Source organism: Ctenopharyngodon idella, chromosome 20 (assembly GCF_019924925.1).
Source record: "Ctenopharyngodon idella isolate HZGC_01 chromosome 20, HZGC01, whole genome shotgun sequence".
In the NCBI taxonomy this organism is placed as follows: domain Eukaryota; kingdom Metazoa; phylum Chordata; class Actinopteri; order Cypriniformes; family Xenocyprididae; genus Ctenopharyngodon; species Ctenopharyngodon idella.
Genome location: NC_067239.1, coordinates 20,894,821 through 20,914,105, shown reverse-complemented (window position 1 = coordinate 20,914,105; position 19,285 = coordinate 20,894,821). Strand labels below are relative to the sequence as shown.

Below are 19,285 nucleotides of genomic sequence, written 5' to 3'. Positions count from 1 at the left end.
TTGTCTCTGTTGTCTATTGTTTGCACATTTAACTGAATCAGATGTTAACATGTATTATTTTAGAGTGCTCATGTTACTATCGAGATCATCTCAAATGGACTATGGTCTTGGGTTCTCTGTCCCTTTTTGGTTTTAATTGGATCTTTAATTGCGGTTGTTGTGTGTGACATTGGGTAAACTGGACATTTACATTCAATGATTTCCTAGACTTTGTCAGAGCCTTAACGTGCCCGTTGTTAAACACCCAGATAAAAGAGATAAAAGGTGTGACACCCATTTCCAGTGAAAATGGCTTTGTCTCTTGATGGCTGCAGTGTTAATTTGGCGTCTGAAGAAGTGTGTGTATTGCTTTTGTATCTAGAAAAGTGAGATTACCTAATGAGAAAAGATATACTAATTCAATACTACTCCCAGTTGTTTCTGCTTAATCCGAGGAGATAAACTGTAACACTGACACACATTAGTGATTAATTTCCTTCAACTTGCACACCCTTTCCTCCCTCAGGCGTATTTTATTCTGTGATGTTAATGTTACAAGATGAGTCTTCTTTTCTTTCCTTAGAATTTCTCATGTATACTCCTCTTGTTACATATAACCCTGCAGTGCTCTCTCCTCATCTGACTTTAACACGCACAGGATAATATTAAAACCACATTGCTCAAGCAGCAGGTTGAGACTTTACTTCTATGAAGCAGTTGTGCGGGAAAAGTTGCTGAAGTAACACCTGAAGGTGTTCTCAGCTTTGCTTCACCCAACCCCCCAACAACAAACTCATCTTTAATTGAATTTAAAAGTTTGGAGAACTTAAATTATGTCTTTGCTCCGTTTTGATTGGTGTGCAAATGGAGATCAGTGCATTTTTTTTATTATTACACAGCATCTTAATAAATTAGTTTGAAATATTTATTTAAATTCAGGGGGGGACAGGCTGCTGAGTGCCAAGCTAGAGATTAAATCAGTACAGCTGTGTAGAAAATTGGTTCCTAGGGACAATGGTCAAATATACAGTTTACATACACCATGATTGACCAGTCAGAATCAAGTATTCCACAGAGCCTTGTAATAAATATGGGAAATGTCTTTCTTTTTCTGCGTTAAAAAATAGTTCTTGGTTTCAGTTAAGATGACCATTAGACAAGCTCGGTTGTTTGACTTTCATCTTTTACAAGCCTTATGAAATGTTGTTTTGATGGGCACTCTGTCTATAAAAGTAAGATTTTATTATAACATGATGTAGATTTTTGAAGTTGTAAGATAGTTTTTGCTTTCTGAAGTATGTGTATTGCTATATTTGAGGCAATGTTTAAGATGTACTATCTTATTGCTAATGTTGATAAACAGCATCTGTAGAACTAGTGGCTACCGAGAAACATAACAAGGGTTAGAGCAACATTCTGAGGTTTACCACAATGCATGCCAAGCTCATAGATCTCTCCTAATGAGAATATCTCTGTCTGCTTGTCATTGAAGTGCGGTCTGTGTACGCAAACCCCGTTTATATGTGGTTCAACTCATGTAAATTCACTTCAAAGTCAATTAACAGCTTGCCACACTCATTTGGATTTGTTATGTTGTGGTTGTGAATGTTTTAGAGAGAAAATGATCTGTGAAATACAGTTAATTGTTCTCCTCATTGCATATTTCTAAAGTAGGAGCAACTTTGTTGAAGCTTGAGTTGCGGTATTTACATTAAATGCAATAATTTCTGCACTTCAACATGCTGTAGCACACTAACTAAGCATTTGAGAAGCATGTTACTACCAGGTTTAAACAGTAAGAATCTTAATTCCAACTGTAAAGAAAGCCAAATAGACAGTATGCATGTGGCAGCGATGTTCAGAAATTATACATTTGCTTCACCATTGGACATTAGACAATGAGTGTGAGAGTGGCTGCTCATATCCGCAGTACTCGAGCACCTTGACAGTAACTCATCTTGATTTTGGATGAGCCATTTCTCCCCATGTCTAATTCCAGTTATTCCAGTCCGCCACAGACGTTTCTTTCTCTCCCTCTTGTCATCTCCCTTCTTCATTATGCTTCGGCAGCGCTCTTTCCTTTGCCTCTGTGGATATCCTGAGGAAGCCGCCCTAATGAGGGTGCGCCAGGACCCCCTGACCAACTTCTGTCTCACATCCTCTCTAACTCAAGTACGGCCCATGTCCACTTCTGCCCTCAAGGGCGGCGCCACACATCTCACAACACCTACGTCAAGCAACTTCCCCTTCCCCACATTGCTTTGAAGAGTGTGAATCATTTCTAGTCGTTTGGTGATCTTACTCATTAGTACAAGGCCATTACAAATCCAAAGTATACTTCGTTTTTTACGTGTTCACTAGCGTATGTGTACAGTCGAACTCGTACCCTTTCAAAGTATACTATATTTCATAGCGTGCGTGAACGCAGGCAGTCGACACGTGCTCTAGGAAGTTTCATCTTTGTCCAGTCTGCTATTTTTCTCCAGAAGTTACGATCGATAAAACACACTGTATGCGGACCCTCGCGTACGGGTAAAAAACGAAGTATACTTTGGGCTTAACACATTCTGGTCTTTTTGATAGACAGGCCACATGCTTGCTGAGTGTGTAAGTTTTATTCTTTATTCAGTAATTGTGTCTTGACACGTTTAGGGATTGTGGGCGTTAGCATTTATGATGAGAAGTTGTAGGAAACAAAAGCAGACTAGTGATGTTCTGTTTCTGAAGGATGATGCATCAAACCTGTTTCGTGGTTTGCTGTGTTACTCATTATTTCGTGATCAGTAGCTATAAGCAGACATATTATGCAATCTACATTTGCGCAGAATAGCAACTAAAACTTCTTCCCCAAAAGTAAATGAAAACCTCAGTTCAGCCTTAACTTTCTACAGTATTTTAATATTTTGTTTACTTATTTAGCTGTTTTAATGCATATTAAATTATATTTGTGACAAAACCTGCAGATTGCAAATGTAGCTTATGCATTTATCCATAGACTTTTTGAAAACCTCACAAGCTTTTGGACATAGATTAGCCATTATTTAAAAATAAATTAAATCTAATTTATATTTAAAACATATATCATTTAAACATAGTTTAGATAGACATTGTTCATGTGGTGACATTGGATGCTCTATCTCAGGGTTTCCCTAACATTTGTGAGGGAACCGCCTGGGATTTAATTAATTTAAATCATAAAATTTGCACGCCATGTGACCATTAACCAACATCAGACAACTGTGAAATGTGAATGTTTTGTTAAATTATTGAAATATTAATTTAAACACTCAGTGGGTGTTTAAAGAAAATTTACATCAAAGAGGTTCGGCTGACAAAGAAGTTTGTGAATCCCTGCCCTATCTAGATTCTAGTAAAACTTATACTGCTGCTTTATTTTTTAATCCTCAAGAAGTGTATGCTTCTCATGAATTCCTGGAATTAGTCACGTATTTGTCACAGTGCAGAAGCATTGGATTCAGGGCTGTGTCTGAACCTCTAATGGCTCTCTACTCTTCACACTGCATTCAGAATGAAATGTGCTTCCTTTGATTTGAGCGCCATGAAAAGAACAGCTCTTATCAGGTTTGCTCAGTCATTTCACACTGAAATCTCTGTACAGTATGAATGTGTTTGAGCTGTTTTGTTTTAGGCCAGTGAAGAATGAAAGGTTTAAATTGTTTCCTTTCTCACTAAGAGAGTCAGCAGGGGAAATAGCCTGATCTTGCATGTTTTTGCAAAGCTCAGGCTTCAGTTTTAGGAAGAACCCACAAATGGCTTGGAGTTGGTTAATGTATTTTTTTTTATTTTTTTTATTTTATTTTTTTTAAGTTGTGTAGAAGGGTAATGTCTTTAACCTCTGAGGACCTTTGTGTCCCATAAAGCTGTTTCTGAGCAGGTGGGCTGAGCAAATGAAAGGAATGTATTTTAATTGATTAGCATGAGTTCATCTCACCCTTCTTTTTTTGCTGTATTTCTCTGTATTTTGCTCAGTCGCTCTTTTCTTTCCTTGGTTTTCTTTCTTCAACACATATACAGAATAACATTATATTTGCCTTATGGCACAATGGCCACATCAAAGCTTTGTGGCTTTGCTCAATGGCTGCTGCTTCATCTGAGGGAAGTGTGAATTTGTGGTTGGCTTTTGTGAACAGACAGTTTCTCATATTTGATGCATTTTATTGTAAAAAGTTCATGTTTGCATAACGTGGGATCTGTCTCTTCCAGTCACTGCTACCCGTTCCTCTCCTTTCTGTCCCTGTCCTGGAAATAAACGTTCTTGAGAAAGAATGTTGTTGTTGCAAGTCATTACACAACGTGTTGAGTTCGGTCCATGTTGTGGGTGGCTCAGGACCTCGGGTAGTGTTGAAGTTAGCAGATTCTGGGGAACTGAACTGCAATTAGATGATGTATACTTTTGAGAAGTCAACAGTGATTAAAAAAAATACTCACTGTTGAACTGAAGTGTAGTCTCCTGTTTTGTGCTACAGTGATATCTCGCTTCCTTTTACCAACTAGAGTCAACCCAAAAGAGCAAACATTTTAGTAATGATTATTAATAATATCAGCTAATGAATGTAGTTCCAGCTGGACTTCATAAACATAAGAGCTGGCGGGCTACACCTATTGAGAGCCAAGGTTTGAGGAGCTTTATAACGCAGTCTGTACAGTTGCAGCTTAACATTTCTCTTTTTTTTTTAATTTGAAAAAAAAAAAAAAAAAAAAACATTTTTAATTGACTTAAATGACAGTGTAGCTTATAAATCTCATTCATTCATTCGTGCACATCCTCAAAATGTGTTTTTGGGTGATGCCTTTACTGTGTTTAAACTTACTTTTCCATATCAAGTGAATAAATGTCATGTTCCTCTTGTCAAACAAGTTCCTTTCCCAAAAAGTTCCTTTTCTTTTGTGTATGGCTAACCAACTTTAAAAGGGAGGTAGTTTAGATAGCTATACATTACTGGTTGAGGAAAGTAAAACAGCAATACTCTTACCCCTTTTTTTCCACTGACATGGTTCGCGTTCCTGTGTCGTTCCAGTTCTTAGCCGGGCAAACTTGTCGTGTGTTTCCACAGACTTGAGGAATAAACGATGATGTGACACTGCTACTACGTGTTTACCTGACTATATCCAGTCTAAAAACAAACCGTGTGCGTCCCGGTGTTTGTGCAGGCAGTGCGGTACTTGTTCACAGTATCGGTAGTGATTCTAGTGTACCATCCAGCTCATCCTGGTACTCTCATCTGTCATTTTCAGAGATATATTGAAACTGAAACTGTTGATTTATTCACTCTATCGCACAATGGTAGGGCTGGGTGATACGGCAAAAAAATAAAATCTTTTTTTTTTTTTTTTTTTTTTTTTTAACTGTTTAACTAGTCAACTTAAAAACTTAACTACAATATGATTTAAGTAACATTCTCTTTATTAACAATCTGGTTAAAAAAAGTTCCATTCCAAGTGCACCACACATGAAGTGATCAACATGGTTTAAATGTAAAACAATTTGTTAGTTATCTTTGCATAAAATACGCCTGAAATATGAAGGCAAATGTTGTACAAACTTATCTTAAACACATCCTATATACTCATAAATAATATAAAATAAGAAAATGCTAAATATTTCTTAGCCAAAAACTAATAGCAATAAATAACACCAATAGGCTATTATTAACAGCAAATGCTTTGTACAAACAGAAAACAACAGCAGCTTTCAGCCTGTCACCATTATGAAAACATGAAATATCAAACAGGTTTCCAGGTATTTGCATTCCATTGCGCTATTTGTCCTATTGTTTTTATGTTTGGCGGACATGTTTAGGTGTTGCACTTGTGTCTCGCGTCTTTTGCAGCATCTCACCCATGAAACGGCATTCTAAAAAACATGGCGGTCAAGTTAAAAAAAAAAAGCTCAACTCGCGTTTAATATGTTTGCCTTTTTTTCTCATTCCACTACCTGCGTCTCATTTTTATAATGCAATAAAACATTTCTGAATGAACAAGCGCTTAAGAATAGTGACGTGTTCTACGTTCATAGAGCGTCACATGAGAGCGGTTAATCAGGCGCGCCGGCGCCATCATGAGGTCGGATCATTTTCTTCTCCTAATACAGTTATCATTGCTGTATTGTCCACATGTCTAATGTGTATGCTTGTAACATGTAACGCTTGCTAACATTTTTATTCAAAGTCGCGATTTCTCGATTTAAAAAATAATAAAATCGAGGCAAAACATTAAATTCGAATTAATCGGAAAAATCGCCCAGCCCTACACAATGGGTCTCTCTCGTGTGCAAAGTTTTATATTTTTAGATATTGCCTAACGAGACTGCCATTGACAGCGACAGCATTTCTCCGGTTCCTGGTTCTGTTCGAGACCAGTAAGTTTTTAGGGCCAGAGTTGAACCGATCTTTCGGGCCCGGAACTAACTTTTCTGCAATGGAAATGCGTGGAACGGTTCAAGAATGGACACAGGCTGGGAACCCGCACCGGAAACGTGTCAGAGGAAAAGGCGTATCTGTGTTGGTTTAAAGGGTTAGTTCACCCAAAAATGAAAATTCTGGTTAAAATAGTCAACATGACAACAATGGTTCAACCTTAATGTTATGAAGCGACGAGAATACTTTTTGTGCGCAAAAATAAAACAAAAATAACGACTTTATTCAACAATTTGAACCGTTGTCATACGTAGTGAACTTCCTTGTTTATGTTCAAACACCAACTCAGTATTAGCTGAAGCTGAACACGTGAGCAGCATGACGAATGCATGCGATGCTGACACAGAATCCGGCCAATAATGAGCCGGCATTCAGAAGGAAGCCTGCACTGAGTTCACTATGTATGACAACAGTTGAAATTGTTGAATAAATTAGTTTTTTTGTTTTGTTTTTGCGCACAAAAAGTATTCTCATAGCTTCATAACATTAAGGTTGAACCACTGTAGTCACGTTGACTATTTTAACCATGTTTTCAACTACCTTTCTGGACATCAAAAAGGTGCAATGACGTAGCTGCCTATGTGTGGATCAGATACCCTCGGATTTCATCAAAAATATCTCAATTTGTGCATTTATTAATTTGAAGATGAACGAAGGTCTTATGGGTGTGGAACGACATGAGGGTGAGTAATTAATGACAGAAATTTCATTTTTGGGTGAAATAACTCTTTAAGGTTAGTATCTGCTGACTGTTTGAAGAGGTCTGCATTAGTTTGTGTTTGGAAATGGTTCACCATAGAGCTCCGGTTACAGTCAAAAATATAACTTTGGGAGCTTTAAATGTTTGGCTTTTTGGGCTGGACAGCAGAGTTTGGGTGGTGCTGTTTGTGTGTTCAAACAGTGATTCATGTCAGCTAAACAAGACTCATCCCCCTCTTCTTTTTTAGAGCTCTCAGCTCATGTGGAGCTACGTTCAAGTAAGAGGCAAACATTTTCTGTCCTCTACATGTTCTTACAAATTCAGACAGATGAGGCATGAGCTTAGTCCTTCAGTTAAATGCTCAGCTGGAAGCAGCAGACCCACGCTCACTCACTTTAAGAGTAAAGGATTGCAATTTGCAGCATTACCTCACTGGAGGCCTGGAATGTGTGGAATGATAATAAGAATATGGAAGGCATGTGCTGTACAGATGGAACTGAACTAATTCAGATCAAGAGCCACTGCAGCTCTCAGTGCTGATAGGCTTATTTCCAACTGAAGATAGGCTCAGTAGACTGAAGATAGATGGCCTGTTCCTCATATATAAACTCATCAAAAAAAGAAACATCATCTTACTTTCAACTGTTTTTTTTTCTCCCAGCAAAGTTCTTAACATGTAAATAAATTTACATTGGATTTGCTCGACCGCCATGACAGTCACCACAAGCGGAGTGATACAAGAGGTGAAACGGTACCAGTGCTGTTACTGGGGGAATATCGCACTGCTCTTAGCCAATCAGATTTGAGAAAAGAAAGAGTGTGTGTGTGTGTGTGTATATCAATATTTTCACCCCCCCCCCCCAAAAAAAGGTTTTAAGCCAGTTATTTATATATTTTGCTTTAGTGTGTCAGTAGGAAATATCAGTTCACATTTCCAAACATTAATTTTGCCATTAATTTTAATAATCCAGTGAGACTTTTGCACAGTACTGTATGCATATGTGTGTGTGTGTGTGTGTGTGTGTGGAGATATATATATATATATATATATATATATAATATTAGGGGTGCAACGGTTCACATTACTCACGGTTCGGTTTGTATCACGGTTTTAGGCTCACAGATTCGGTACGGTTCGGTATGTGCTATATTCAGGTAAAAAAGTACTATTGTCAAATAGAAATAAAGAAAATATGAACAAATAATCAAACAGCACAAATAATTAAAGCTTTTCAGGTTTTTTATGTATCCAGTTTTCAGGTAGGCTACAGAAACTGAATAAAGTAGCAAATAAAATGTAAAACAACATTGCATGTAATCTTCACTGTATAAATTAAATAAAGATCAGTCATTATTGATGATTAAGTTACTATTCCGTCATGAGCAATGAGTGATTTCCTTGTCTTTTGTTGTTTGATTAACATTAAAAAAAGCACATTCAGACAGCAGGAATGCAAGGGCTGCTAACTCTTTAAGACATAATACATCAGTACACAGATACTGAACACATGCATTCTTTCTCGAGTGTATAAGTTCACTTAAGACATAACCGACTATATGCTTGCTAGGATACTCGCCAAGACGGGCATGTGTGAATTGTGTGAATTTGTCCGTTCAAGCGCAAGACTTGAAGGAGACCTCAGTATTTGCACGCTGTACACGCGCTTCCGCTTACGCGCTTCGGATGAGTCCACAATTCTTCTCACAGCGTGCGCGTAAGTTCTCTTTCGCACCTTGCACTCAAATGTTTAAATTGGCAAGGCTTAAATGAGTTCAGTTTAAACGCAGATAGCAACGTGAGCTGTTCAGGTCACACCTGCGCTCGTGCACTATCAACACCAGGGTGATGACAGCGTAAATGACTGGTCATATAGAGCATACGGCACTCGCATTGAACAAAATTTAAGGGAAGCCAGAATGCGTATCCATTGACAGAAACATACATTAGCCTAACCCTGTCTGTTTTATTTTTTTTTCTTCTACAAACCATATTATAGATGCGTATGCGTCATCAGATATGAGATGAACTGCGGTGCCGGTGTGTGCCGAACCGAGTGTGCAGAACGGAACGGTTCGATTTTTCTTACCGAGAACCGTTTCACCCCTAACACACACATATATAATTTTTTTTTTTTTTTTTCTCCTTAGTTGTTGTTGTTACACAATTACAGGTTGGGTTAGTTAAAATTATTATTAATATTTTTTTTTTTATAGTCCCATAAATGAAGAAAAAGTGGCTGCCTCAGTGCATCCCCCTTTTTCTTGAATTTTTGCTTGCTTGTGTTTTTGCTTTCTAAATAATAAAATTTTATATAAAGTTATGAGTCCATTTTAAGATTGGAATATGTTCTTAGATGAAGGTTTTGGCCCTTCCACCCATCACTCAGAGCTCTACACAGCCTCTGCCCTGTCATTACAGCAAAGCTGCTAGACTCGCCATCCCAACCAACAGTATGTACTTGAAAAAAATCTGTCTAATGGCAACAGAAAAAACGCCTGTGGCCTAGTTGCTCTTGTAAAGTTTTTATTTAGTCTCAGTATCTCTCTTTATCAAGTATCCTAGAGTAAGGATAATGTGTTGGTTCCTCTCTTTTTTGCTTATTTTAGATCTTTTTTTGCAAACTTTTTTCTGTGTTGGACGGAAATTGTTTAACTGTGCATCTGACAACATAAATCTCACATATTCACATCATGTTTTGTCTAAAAGCTGGAGGTGCACTGCAGGCCAGCAGATCGGAATGCAAATGCTGGAATTTCTCACAGAGAGCAGCGTTCCGTTGGGAGTCTCAGTATTCTGAGATCATCTGTTTGGAGTTTTGTTGGAACTGATCAGCTAAGAGACATTTTGTGAAGAGCAATTTTTTTTTAACTCGTTAGTTATATTATTCATAAGACATATTTTATTTATAACTTATTCTCAGCACTAGTCTTATAGCTTTGATTTTAGTGCAGCCCTAATTGCATAAGTCCATGTCTGTACACAACAATTTTACCAACAAGTGTGTATGAGGCCCTGGTTTTCCTACTTCTGGCCCATACACACAATGACAGGATGTGTGTGTTTGTCAGCATGGTCCTGAGCAGGAAGAAGTCCTTTGTGCTTGACTTTTAATTCAACAGGACTTTAAAGGGCATCTTGTACAGCAGCCGGCGAGATCCAGCCTAGCCTAGAACTGAGATACAACAAACATGCTCTTAAATGTAATAAACTCTTCCATTTAAGAAAAGAAACTATGCCACCTGCAGCTGCTGTTGTATTAATAGTTTTCTAAAGAAGCTAATCTCTGGTTTTGAGTGAAGGACCTTCCTGTTGTATCTGATTTTTTTGCAGCAGTCTGAGGTCATTCACTGTTACGTGTGTGTCACGAGCTCGTAGAAAAATAGAATGCACCCACACGCTGAAGTCAGAGCCAGGCAGCACCACAATTGAATATCTGCACTCAGAGACGGCTACAAAGGTCAGAGAAGGTCGTAAGGGCTGGTCAGTAAGAGAGGGCTTCTACGCTTGTGTGTGTGTGTGTGTGTGTGTGTGTGTGTGTGTGTGTGTGTTCTTGTATACCTGGTTTATGAGGACACAAATGTGTATAATGACATGGGTATTACAACGTAAACATGGTTTATGTAAACCAAATGGCTTAAAAAACATACTAAACTGTGCAGACAGTTTTCTGTGATGGGTAGGTTTAGGGGTAGGGTAGTGTAGGGGGATAGAATATACAGTTTGTACAGTATAAAAACCATTATGTCTATGAAGAGTCCACAAGTGTGTGTGTGTGTGTGTGTGTGTGTGTGTGTTTTGAGTTTTTAAATGCGTGTAGCACAGAAAATGCTACCAGGACGTAAGAAATAACTTTTTATACTCGCCTTGTAAAAGTTTTCTCGCCCCACCACAAAAAAAACTATTTTACTATTTTCTATATTACATAAATAATTAGAATATAAAAATATTTATATTCTATATAAGGGGGGGCTGTCCTTGGCCCATATACTTGGCACAAGAAACCCATCTCAACAAACTGACAACTTCACTGTAAACCAATAGCATGGAAATTATAACCACACAAATTCACAAAAGCCTTGCAAAAATCCTGTGGTCTCAGCCCAGAGTGTTGTATGTGGAATGAAAATAATGGAATGTGAGGGCTAGATGTTTAGTTCAGCTTGTGTGTGACTGTTTGCTTCTTGTCGAAGCAGATGTGTGCAATGTGTTCTGAGTGTGTTAAGTCCTTTTTGGCTGGCGCCATTCTCGCGATCCTAATTAAAATCGCGTTCCAGTGACAGGTTTTTAATGAAGCTCTCCTACAGCTCCACTCGTGTTTGTTTGTGTTTCTGAGACTGTGAGGGGAGGGAGGCTTAATAATGAGAGATGGAATTTATTTGCAAAGCATGTGATTAAAATTCTCTTTTTAAAATGCATTTTTAAATGAAAAGCCATCAAAGTTTGTCTCACTTATATCTGTTTGTGCAGGATGGCTCTCTGGGTAATATAGATGACCTGGCACAGGAGTACTCGGAGTACTACAATACATACTTCAGCGACGTCAGCGATCGGATGGAGGAACTACGCAAGCGGCAAGTCTCTCAAGAGCTAGACATGGTAAGTTCAGCCTAAAAGGTTTGCTGCACATTTCAGTCTTATTTGCACACCTGCATTTCTACAGCTGTGGATGTGTTTGTTTTGTAGAATGACCAACAATTCCATTAAATCTCTGCATCAGTAAATAATTCGTAAGAATTGTTTACATACTTTCAGCATGGATTTAACTCCTCTTGCCATTAGGGTCACATGATCAACTGACTACCATATTGACCAGTGCAACATAAGCAAAACATTTTTGAGTGTGCCTTTGACAATCTTAATGTACTAAAACATTTTCTGCAGAAGTTCTGTTTATGCTTTCCAAGTTTATACTTGTTGATATTTATATATATATATACAAACCCGATTCCAAAAAAGTTCGGACACTGTACAAATTGTGAATAAAAAAGGAATGCAATAATTTACAAATCTCATAAACTTATTTTATTCACAATAGAACATAGATAACATATCAAATGTTGAAAGTGAGACATTTTGAAATGTCATGCCAAAAATTGGCTCATTTTGGATTTCATGAGAGCTACACATTCCAAAAAAGTTGGGACAGGTAGCAATAAGAGGCTGGAAAAGTTAAATGTACATATAAGGAACATCTGGAGGACCAATTTGCAACTTATTAGGTCAATTGGCAACATGATTGGGTATAAAAAGAGCCTCTCAGAGTAGCAGTGTCTCTCAGAAGTCAAGATGGGCAGAGGATCACCAATTCCCCCAGTGCTGCAGCGAAAAATAGTGGAGCAATATCAGAAAGAAGTTTCTCAGAGAAAAATTGCAAAGAGTTTGAAGTTATCATCATCTACAGTGCATAATATCATCCAAAGATTCAGAGAATCTGGAACAATCTCTGTGCGTAAGGGTCAAGGCCGGAAAACCATACTGGATGCCCGTGATCTTCGGGCCCTTAGACGGCACTGCATCACATACAGGAATGCTACTGTAATGGAAATCACAACATGGGCTCAGGAATACTTCCAGAAAACATTGTCGGTGAACACAATCCACCGTGCCATTCGCCGTTGCCGGCTAAAACTCTATAGGTCAAAAAAGAAGCCATATCTAAACATGATCCAGAAGCGCAGGCTTTTTCTCTGGGCCAAGGCTCATTTAAAATGGACTGTGGCTCAAAAGCTTTGAGATGGTCTGTAGTCAGACGAATCAAAATTTGAAGTTCTTTTTGGAAAACTGGGACGCCACGCCATCCAGTCTACAGAGGACAAGGACAACCCAAGTTGTTATCAGCGCTCAGTTCAGAAGCCTGCATCTCTGATGGTATGAGGTTGCATGAGTGCGTGTGACATGGGCAGCTTACACATCTGGAAAGGCACCATCAATGCTGAAAGGTATATCCTAGAACAACACATACTCCCATCCAGACGTCGTCTCTTTCAGGGAAGACCTTGCATTTTCCAACATGACAATGCCAGACTACATACTGCATCAATTACAACATCTGCGTAGAAAAAGGATCCGGGTACTGAAATGGCCAGCCTGCAGTCCAGATCTTTCACCCATAGAAAACATTTGGCGCATCATAAAGAGGAAGATGCGACAAAGAAGACCTAAGACAGTTGAGCAACTAGAAGCCTGTATTAGACAAGAATGGGACAACATTCCTATTCCTAAACTTGAGCAACTTGTCTCCTCAGTCCCCAGATGTTTGCAGACTATTATAAAAACAAGAGGGGATGCCACACAGTGGTAAACATGGCCTTGTCCCAACTTTTTTGAGATGTGTTGATGCCATGAAATTTAAAATCAACTTATTTTTCCCTTAAAATGATACATTTTCTCAGTTTAAACATTTGATATGTCATCTATGTTGTATTCTGAATAAAATATTGAAATTTGAAACTTCCACATCATTGCATTCCTTTTTTATTCACAATTTGTACAGTGTCCCAACTTTTTTGGAATCGGGTTTGTGTAATATATATATATATATATATATATATAATACGCTCGAGTCTGGCCTTAATAAGTAAGGAAATTGAATGCTAAAGGTAATACCACTGTATGGCATGCATGTTATTATTATATTTTAGTCATAAAGTAGTGCAATAGTTTCCGTTCCATCTATGTTCCAGGGACAGTGAACCACAAGCACAGCTAATCACAAAATTCATTTATTTCTTTCATCACTTGGTGCTACAGAATGGCCATTGTAAACCTATGAGCTAATAGAAGGAAACGCTTGTCTTAAACCATTACAAAATGAAGACAAATGTGTTCACCCCCTGCCCTCTCTCCATACGTGTTTGGATTGTCTGCCGTTCTGTCAGTGCTCTGCATTTCTGGTCTGCATCTCAAAGCGTCTATGTTCTCAGGGATGTAGGGTAGTGGGCCACCCAGGGTTGCTAAGAAACCGTTGGACTCATTATGACATGCAGCTGGGGTTGGCACAGTCCAGTGAGGGGATTTTGAGAAAAAGAAAGAAAACATTCTGAAAGTCATGCTCAGCTGTGGTACTGGCCTCAGACAGGAACCAGTCATTCTCAAGGTTTGGAGAACATTAGGTACGCTATTGTGCTGAATTATGTCGATGAATTTTCTCTCAAAATTCTGGAATGAATGATCCAGAATTCCACTTTGTCCAGAACTACCGTACCAAATCACTATTACTTATATGAAATTAGCATTCCCTTACTGCAAAACATCCCAAAGCAACCTCTTCTTATTTAAATGAAATATTTTTGAAATGGCGATAAACACGTTGCATACCCAGATGAATGTTATTGAGAAACCCAAACTTGCAGCATATGCAGAGATAATAATGCGGTTCATGGATTCTCATCCGTGGAATGTGCCACTTCCGGTGCTTTGCCGGTTAATCGACACGGGCAAATTGCAATCAAGGATTTTTAAAAATAAAGTATTCTAATTTAATCGAGAAATTGTGACAGCCCTAATTTATTTAATTATTTATTTTATTCTGTTATAAGGAAAAAGCTATGTAAAAGTTATATTTCTACTGGTGTTTCACTGAAAAAATAAAAACATGGGTTTGAAATGATTTTTGAACAATGACAGAATTATCATTTTTAGGTGAACTCTTCCTTTATACATTCTTTTCACTGTTTTATCCATCTTCTTGTCTAATCCAGTATCCGGCTCCACACCCTTCCCTGTGTAAATCTTACTAAAGCTAAAGCTGGTTAATACATGGCTGAGCGCAGAACAAAACCTGGCTGTACCGTCCCACCTAAATCAGCACTGTGGGATACGGCTGTGTTTATTTAGTAATCATGATTCATGCCTCTTCAGTGCTAGTGTTCTTTCAGTGTGGGCTTTATGAATATGATTCATCTGTTATTAAATTGCTGCTATTTAAGTTTATCTTTACTTTAATACCATATCTCTACCCCTTTAATTAGCACAAACTTAAGATAGCCACCAACAAAGGCTCAAGATAAAGCTCATGCAGTGGGAATCTGATCTCACTATGAATCGAGTTCAAAAATAGGTCTCCACATTCGGGATGTATCAAAGGACTTGCGATAAATCCCGAGCAGAGGGTGTTGTCTGTCAAAGGAGGCTTTAGTCTGAGGCTAATGTGGCCAGAGGAAGTGTCAAGTGGGCCAAGTAGGTCATCGCTTTATGTATTTAGTGTTGCTGGTCTTGTGCCATTCTCGGCGGTATCGTGGAAAGGAAATGGGGGCATTGGAGTAGCTGCTGGCTGGTGGGAGATTCGGTTCATTGGAAGAGGGGTGATATGGATAATGGTGGGAATTTTCTGGGAGATGTTTTGCATTCCATGTGCAAGAAAAACATGTTTGTTTTGGGGCTCTACTGTTTTGTTTAGTAATGTGGATGATTTTGGAAACTCTGTCATCTACTTAATATCATGTCCTTCCAAACCTTTTCTTTTCATATTTACACAGCTCCAAGCCTACCATGACACTATGTCTGGGCTAAATCCATTGGAAAAAAATAGAAGTTGTGAAAAAGAAAGGGTAGATTTATTGTTCGAGCAGAGTGGCTGCTGTCCAGTCTGGGGGCAGTAACAGGTGATTATCCTCTTCCTGATTGGTAGTTTAAAGGCCACGTTAATTGCTTGATATTTTAGCTTTGCCTTGAGAGACGTGACGTTTACGGGACCATAGAAATTTTTGACACTTGAAAAAGTCAAAATGCTATTACTGCCTGTTGTTGTCTTTCAGTCTCTTCTCTGTTCTCTCTGGTTCTTTTTTTTCTTCCTCATATTCTCTCACTAATTTCCATAAACACTGTCACCCAACTAACCTCTCTCCCAAAGGCATGTAACCTTGTATTAGAGGCCAAGCTGGCGATGGGCCCTCGCTTTCTCCCCTAAACCCAAAAGAGGTGAAAGGTCACTGGTTTTAACCAGAGGCAACACTGAAGACTATTGTGAGTGAGGCACGAATGTTGTGGTCTATTCATACTTAGACAGAATGAATCTCTGAGCACATGCAGGAATCCACAGTGAAGGACTTGTATCCTGAACAGCATCAAATGAGGCCCATGGTTTTCTCTTCACTGCCAGCCTCTTCCTTTCTGACAGAGGTGAAGTCCATATGCTATTTGAAGCTGTCTGTTACTTTCTCTTCTCTGTTTCTATTCTCTGGTTTAGTCTGAGGCATTCTCAAATGCCCTAGACATTCCCAAGTTCGATTCTGAGGTTTGATATCTGTTTCATTTCCTCATATCTCAACAGAGCTGACAAGGCTGGTTTGGGCTTCCACATTTGCTCAGTACTCTTCCTCTCTATCTCGCTCTGCTTTTATAAGAGCTACCATGATGACAATGAGTTAAGAAAACATCCTCTACTGAATGTGTCGAATGGATAAACCCCCATTTTACATAGAACAAACTAACCATGCTGCTATTTCGCCATCTTTTCTTTTTAGCTGTTCCTACAGAGACACTATCCTTTATTCCATTTGCCAGACAGAGAGTCTCTATTAGCCACACAACTGTGCTGTGGAAAGCAGTGTGTGTTATTGGGTCTTAACTTGAGCATCAGTTGTGAAGGTGGAATAATAACAGAAAACATCAGGCTCAATGTTTCTCTTGGTAGATTTAAACTTTAGACTTTAGATGACATTAATCATAAATACGATTAATGATTAAATTGTCATTTGTTCATGTCAGTTGTGGTGTAATCTTTATACATCTGTACCTTAAGTCATGCAACAGTTAAGTTACCCTTTGGATAATGTAGTTAGCTACACTAACAGCTAATAACAAAAAGTTCCTAATTATACTGAAGCTATCAGATCTTTAACATTTTATAATTATTAATTAATGTATTCATATTTTATGTACTAATATTATTTATATGATAATTTATATATACACTATTTTTTCAAAGTTTGAGATCAGTACCTTTAAAAAAAAAAAAAAAAAAAAAAAAAATCATGCTTTTATTCAGTAAGGACAGATTAAATTGAATAAAATTGATCAAAAGTGAAAGTAAAGACTTTTACATTGTTAAATTTCTATTTAAAATAAATGCTGTTCTTTTTAACTTTCTATTCATAAAAGAATCCTGAAATCTATCATGGTTTTCACAAAAAATTTTAAGCAGTACAACTTACTGATGATAAGAAATCTTTCTTGAGCACCAAATCAGCATATTAGAATGATTTCTGAAGGATCATGTGACACTGAAGACTGGAGTAATGGCTGGTGAAAATTCAGCTTTAGATAGATGTTATTTTAAATAATACCTCACAAAGGCTGCATTTATTTAATTAAAAATACAGTAAAAACAGTAATATTGTGAAATATTACAATTTAAAATATTTTTTATCTATTTGAAAATATTTTTAAAATGTAATTTATTCTTGTGTTGGCAAAGCTGATCTATATACATCTCTCTCTCTCTCTCTCTCTCTCTCTCTCTCTCTCTCTCTCTCTCTCTCTCTCTCTCTCTCTATATAGATAGATAGATAGATAGATAGAGAGAGAGAGAGAGAGAGAGAGAGAGAGAGAGAGAGAGAGAGAGAAATGTATGGGTATAGATATAGATAGATGTATATGGATATAGATATATGTGTGTATGTGTGTGTGTGTGTGTATATATGTATATATATATATATAATATATATATATATATATATATATATATATAATATATGAATGTGGTTAACAATCTCATCAATCAAAATGCAAACAGCTGAGCTGTTGTCATGCTACTAAATACTTAGAAGCATTACTACTCCAGGTTACTCCACAACACGCAAGTAGCTTGAGGTTGATAAGGTTTGGGGGAGTTCTGCTTCAACAAGTTAATTGCATAATTGCTCTTAAGACTCATATCAATCAAGACTCTGACACACACTTTGTTTTAATGATTTTTAGCTCTTCTGTCCCTATCTCTTTCTCAGGCTCAGACTGGGCATATTGTGTCTAGTGGTTCAACGGATCACAAAACTCACGGTTCGGATCATATCACGGTTATTAAGTCACGGATCGGATCATTTTTCGGATCAGCACAAAAAAAAATTGGGGGGTAACTTTGCATTTATTACTTAGCCCACTTTAACTACTCCGATACCACAGCAGAAACTACTAGCCTAACTAATACATTATTAAAGGCAAGTGAACAGACTGTAAAAAGAACAAATACTGTACACTAATTACACTAATAAATACAACATAAAGTTACAAATAAATATAAGGTCTAACTGTAGTATTAATTTTTGTGTACAGAAATGTAATAATTAAATTAAAAATGACACTATTCACTGTATAAATTTAATATACATTAATCTTTGTTAAAGCTGTGTTTTGTTATTTGATTTACATGACAGACAACAGCAGGTATTTATAGGTTGCTGTCACTTTAAGAGTAAGACCCCATGCACGCACATATCCGATAGATACACATCCGAATTCTTACCTTGTTCAATTAAGACATAACCGAATGCGCTTACGAGAATACTTGCCGAGAGGGGTGTTTTGACTGACATAATACATGCATGTGTCCATCCAAGTGCATTGAGGACGTGAAAGAGAAATCAATTTGGAGTTCGCGAGCTATCTGAAACGCGCCTCTCTCTCTGTGTGTGTGCGCGTGAGCCTTGTATGTATGTATGTGCGTCTGTGCACACCGATAACAGCGTGGCGTGCGATAGCCTAATTAAATCCTCTTTTGCCTCTTCTAGCACTGGAATGGTTTTATATCTATTTAATGTGTAAACTAGCAAGACAAAACACGTGCAGATGGTAACCTTTCACTTTATTGCAGTTAAACTTGCAATTGATCTGCGAATCACCTGCGTGCCGAACCGTGGGGCTTGGTCCGTACGGATCACGGATCAACAACGATCCGTTTAACCACTAATTGTGGCGTTTTGATTTGATTTAATTTCTGTTGGTCTGAAAGTAGGTCATGCTATGGAAGTGAACCTTTGTCTGAGGTGTAGCCCATATTCACGCACACCAAACAGCAGGTGATGTGTAAAGATATGGAGCTCAATGTTGCCCAATTCTTTCTTGTCACAGACTACACTAACCTGTTTTAAAAGTGTTTACTTAAGCATGAGAAACAACTTTTTTTTTTTTTTTTCTCCCCCTGACTGGTATTTCCAGGTAGAAACCACATAG

At 37.9% G+C, this 19,285-nt stretch overlaps 1 protein-coding gene and 1 long non-coding RNA gene across 18 annotated transcripts in view; one reads left to right on the top strand and one right to left on the bottom strand.

Annotated features, from left to right (window-relative positions):
- The window catches only part of sash1a (SAM and SH3 domain containing 1a), a 226,914-nt gene that overhangs the window by 174,143 nt on the left and 33,486 nt on the right, over positions 1-19,285 (top strand). For all 17 annotated transcript variants that reach the window (XM_051875651.1, XM_051875649.1, XM_051875654.1 and 14 more), the window contains one exon: positions 11,585-11,713. In XM_051875651.1, the coding sequence (XP_051731611.1) occupies positions 11,585-11,713 (129 nt within the window). The remainder of the gene's footprint in view (positions 1-11,584; positions 11,714-19,285) is intronic.
- On the bottom strand, positions 3,534-5,793 carry LOC127502631 (uncharacterized). The gene is made up of 3 exons (XR_007926892.1): positions 4,974-5,793; positions 4,429-4,490; positions 3,534-4,365 (listed from the first exon to the last, which is right to left on the bottom strand). It is a non-coding gene; the product is annotated as an uncharacterized LOC127502631 (long non-coding RNA).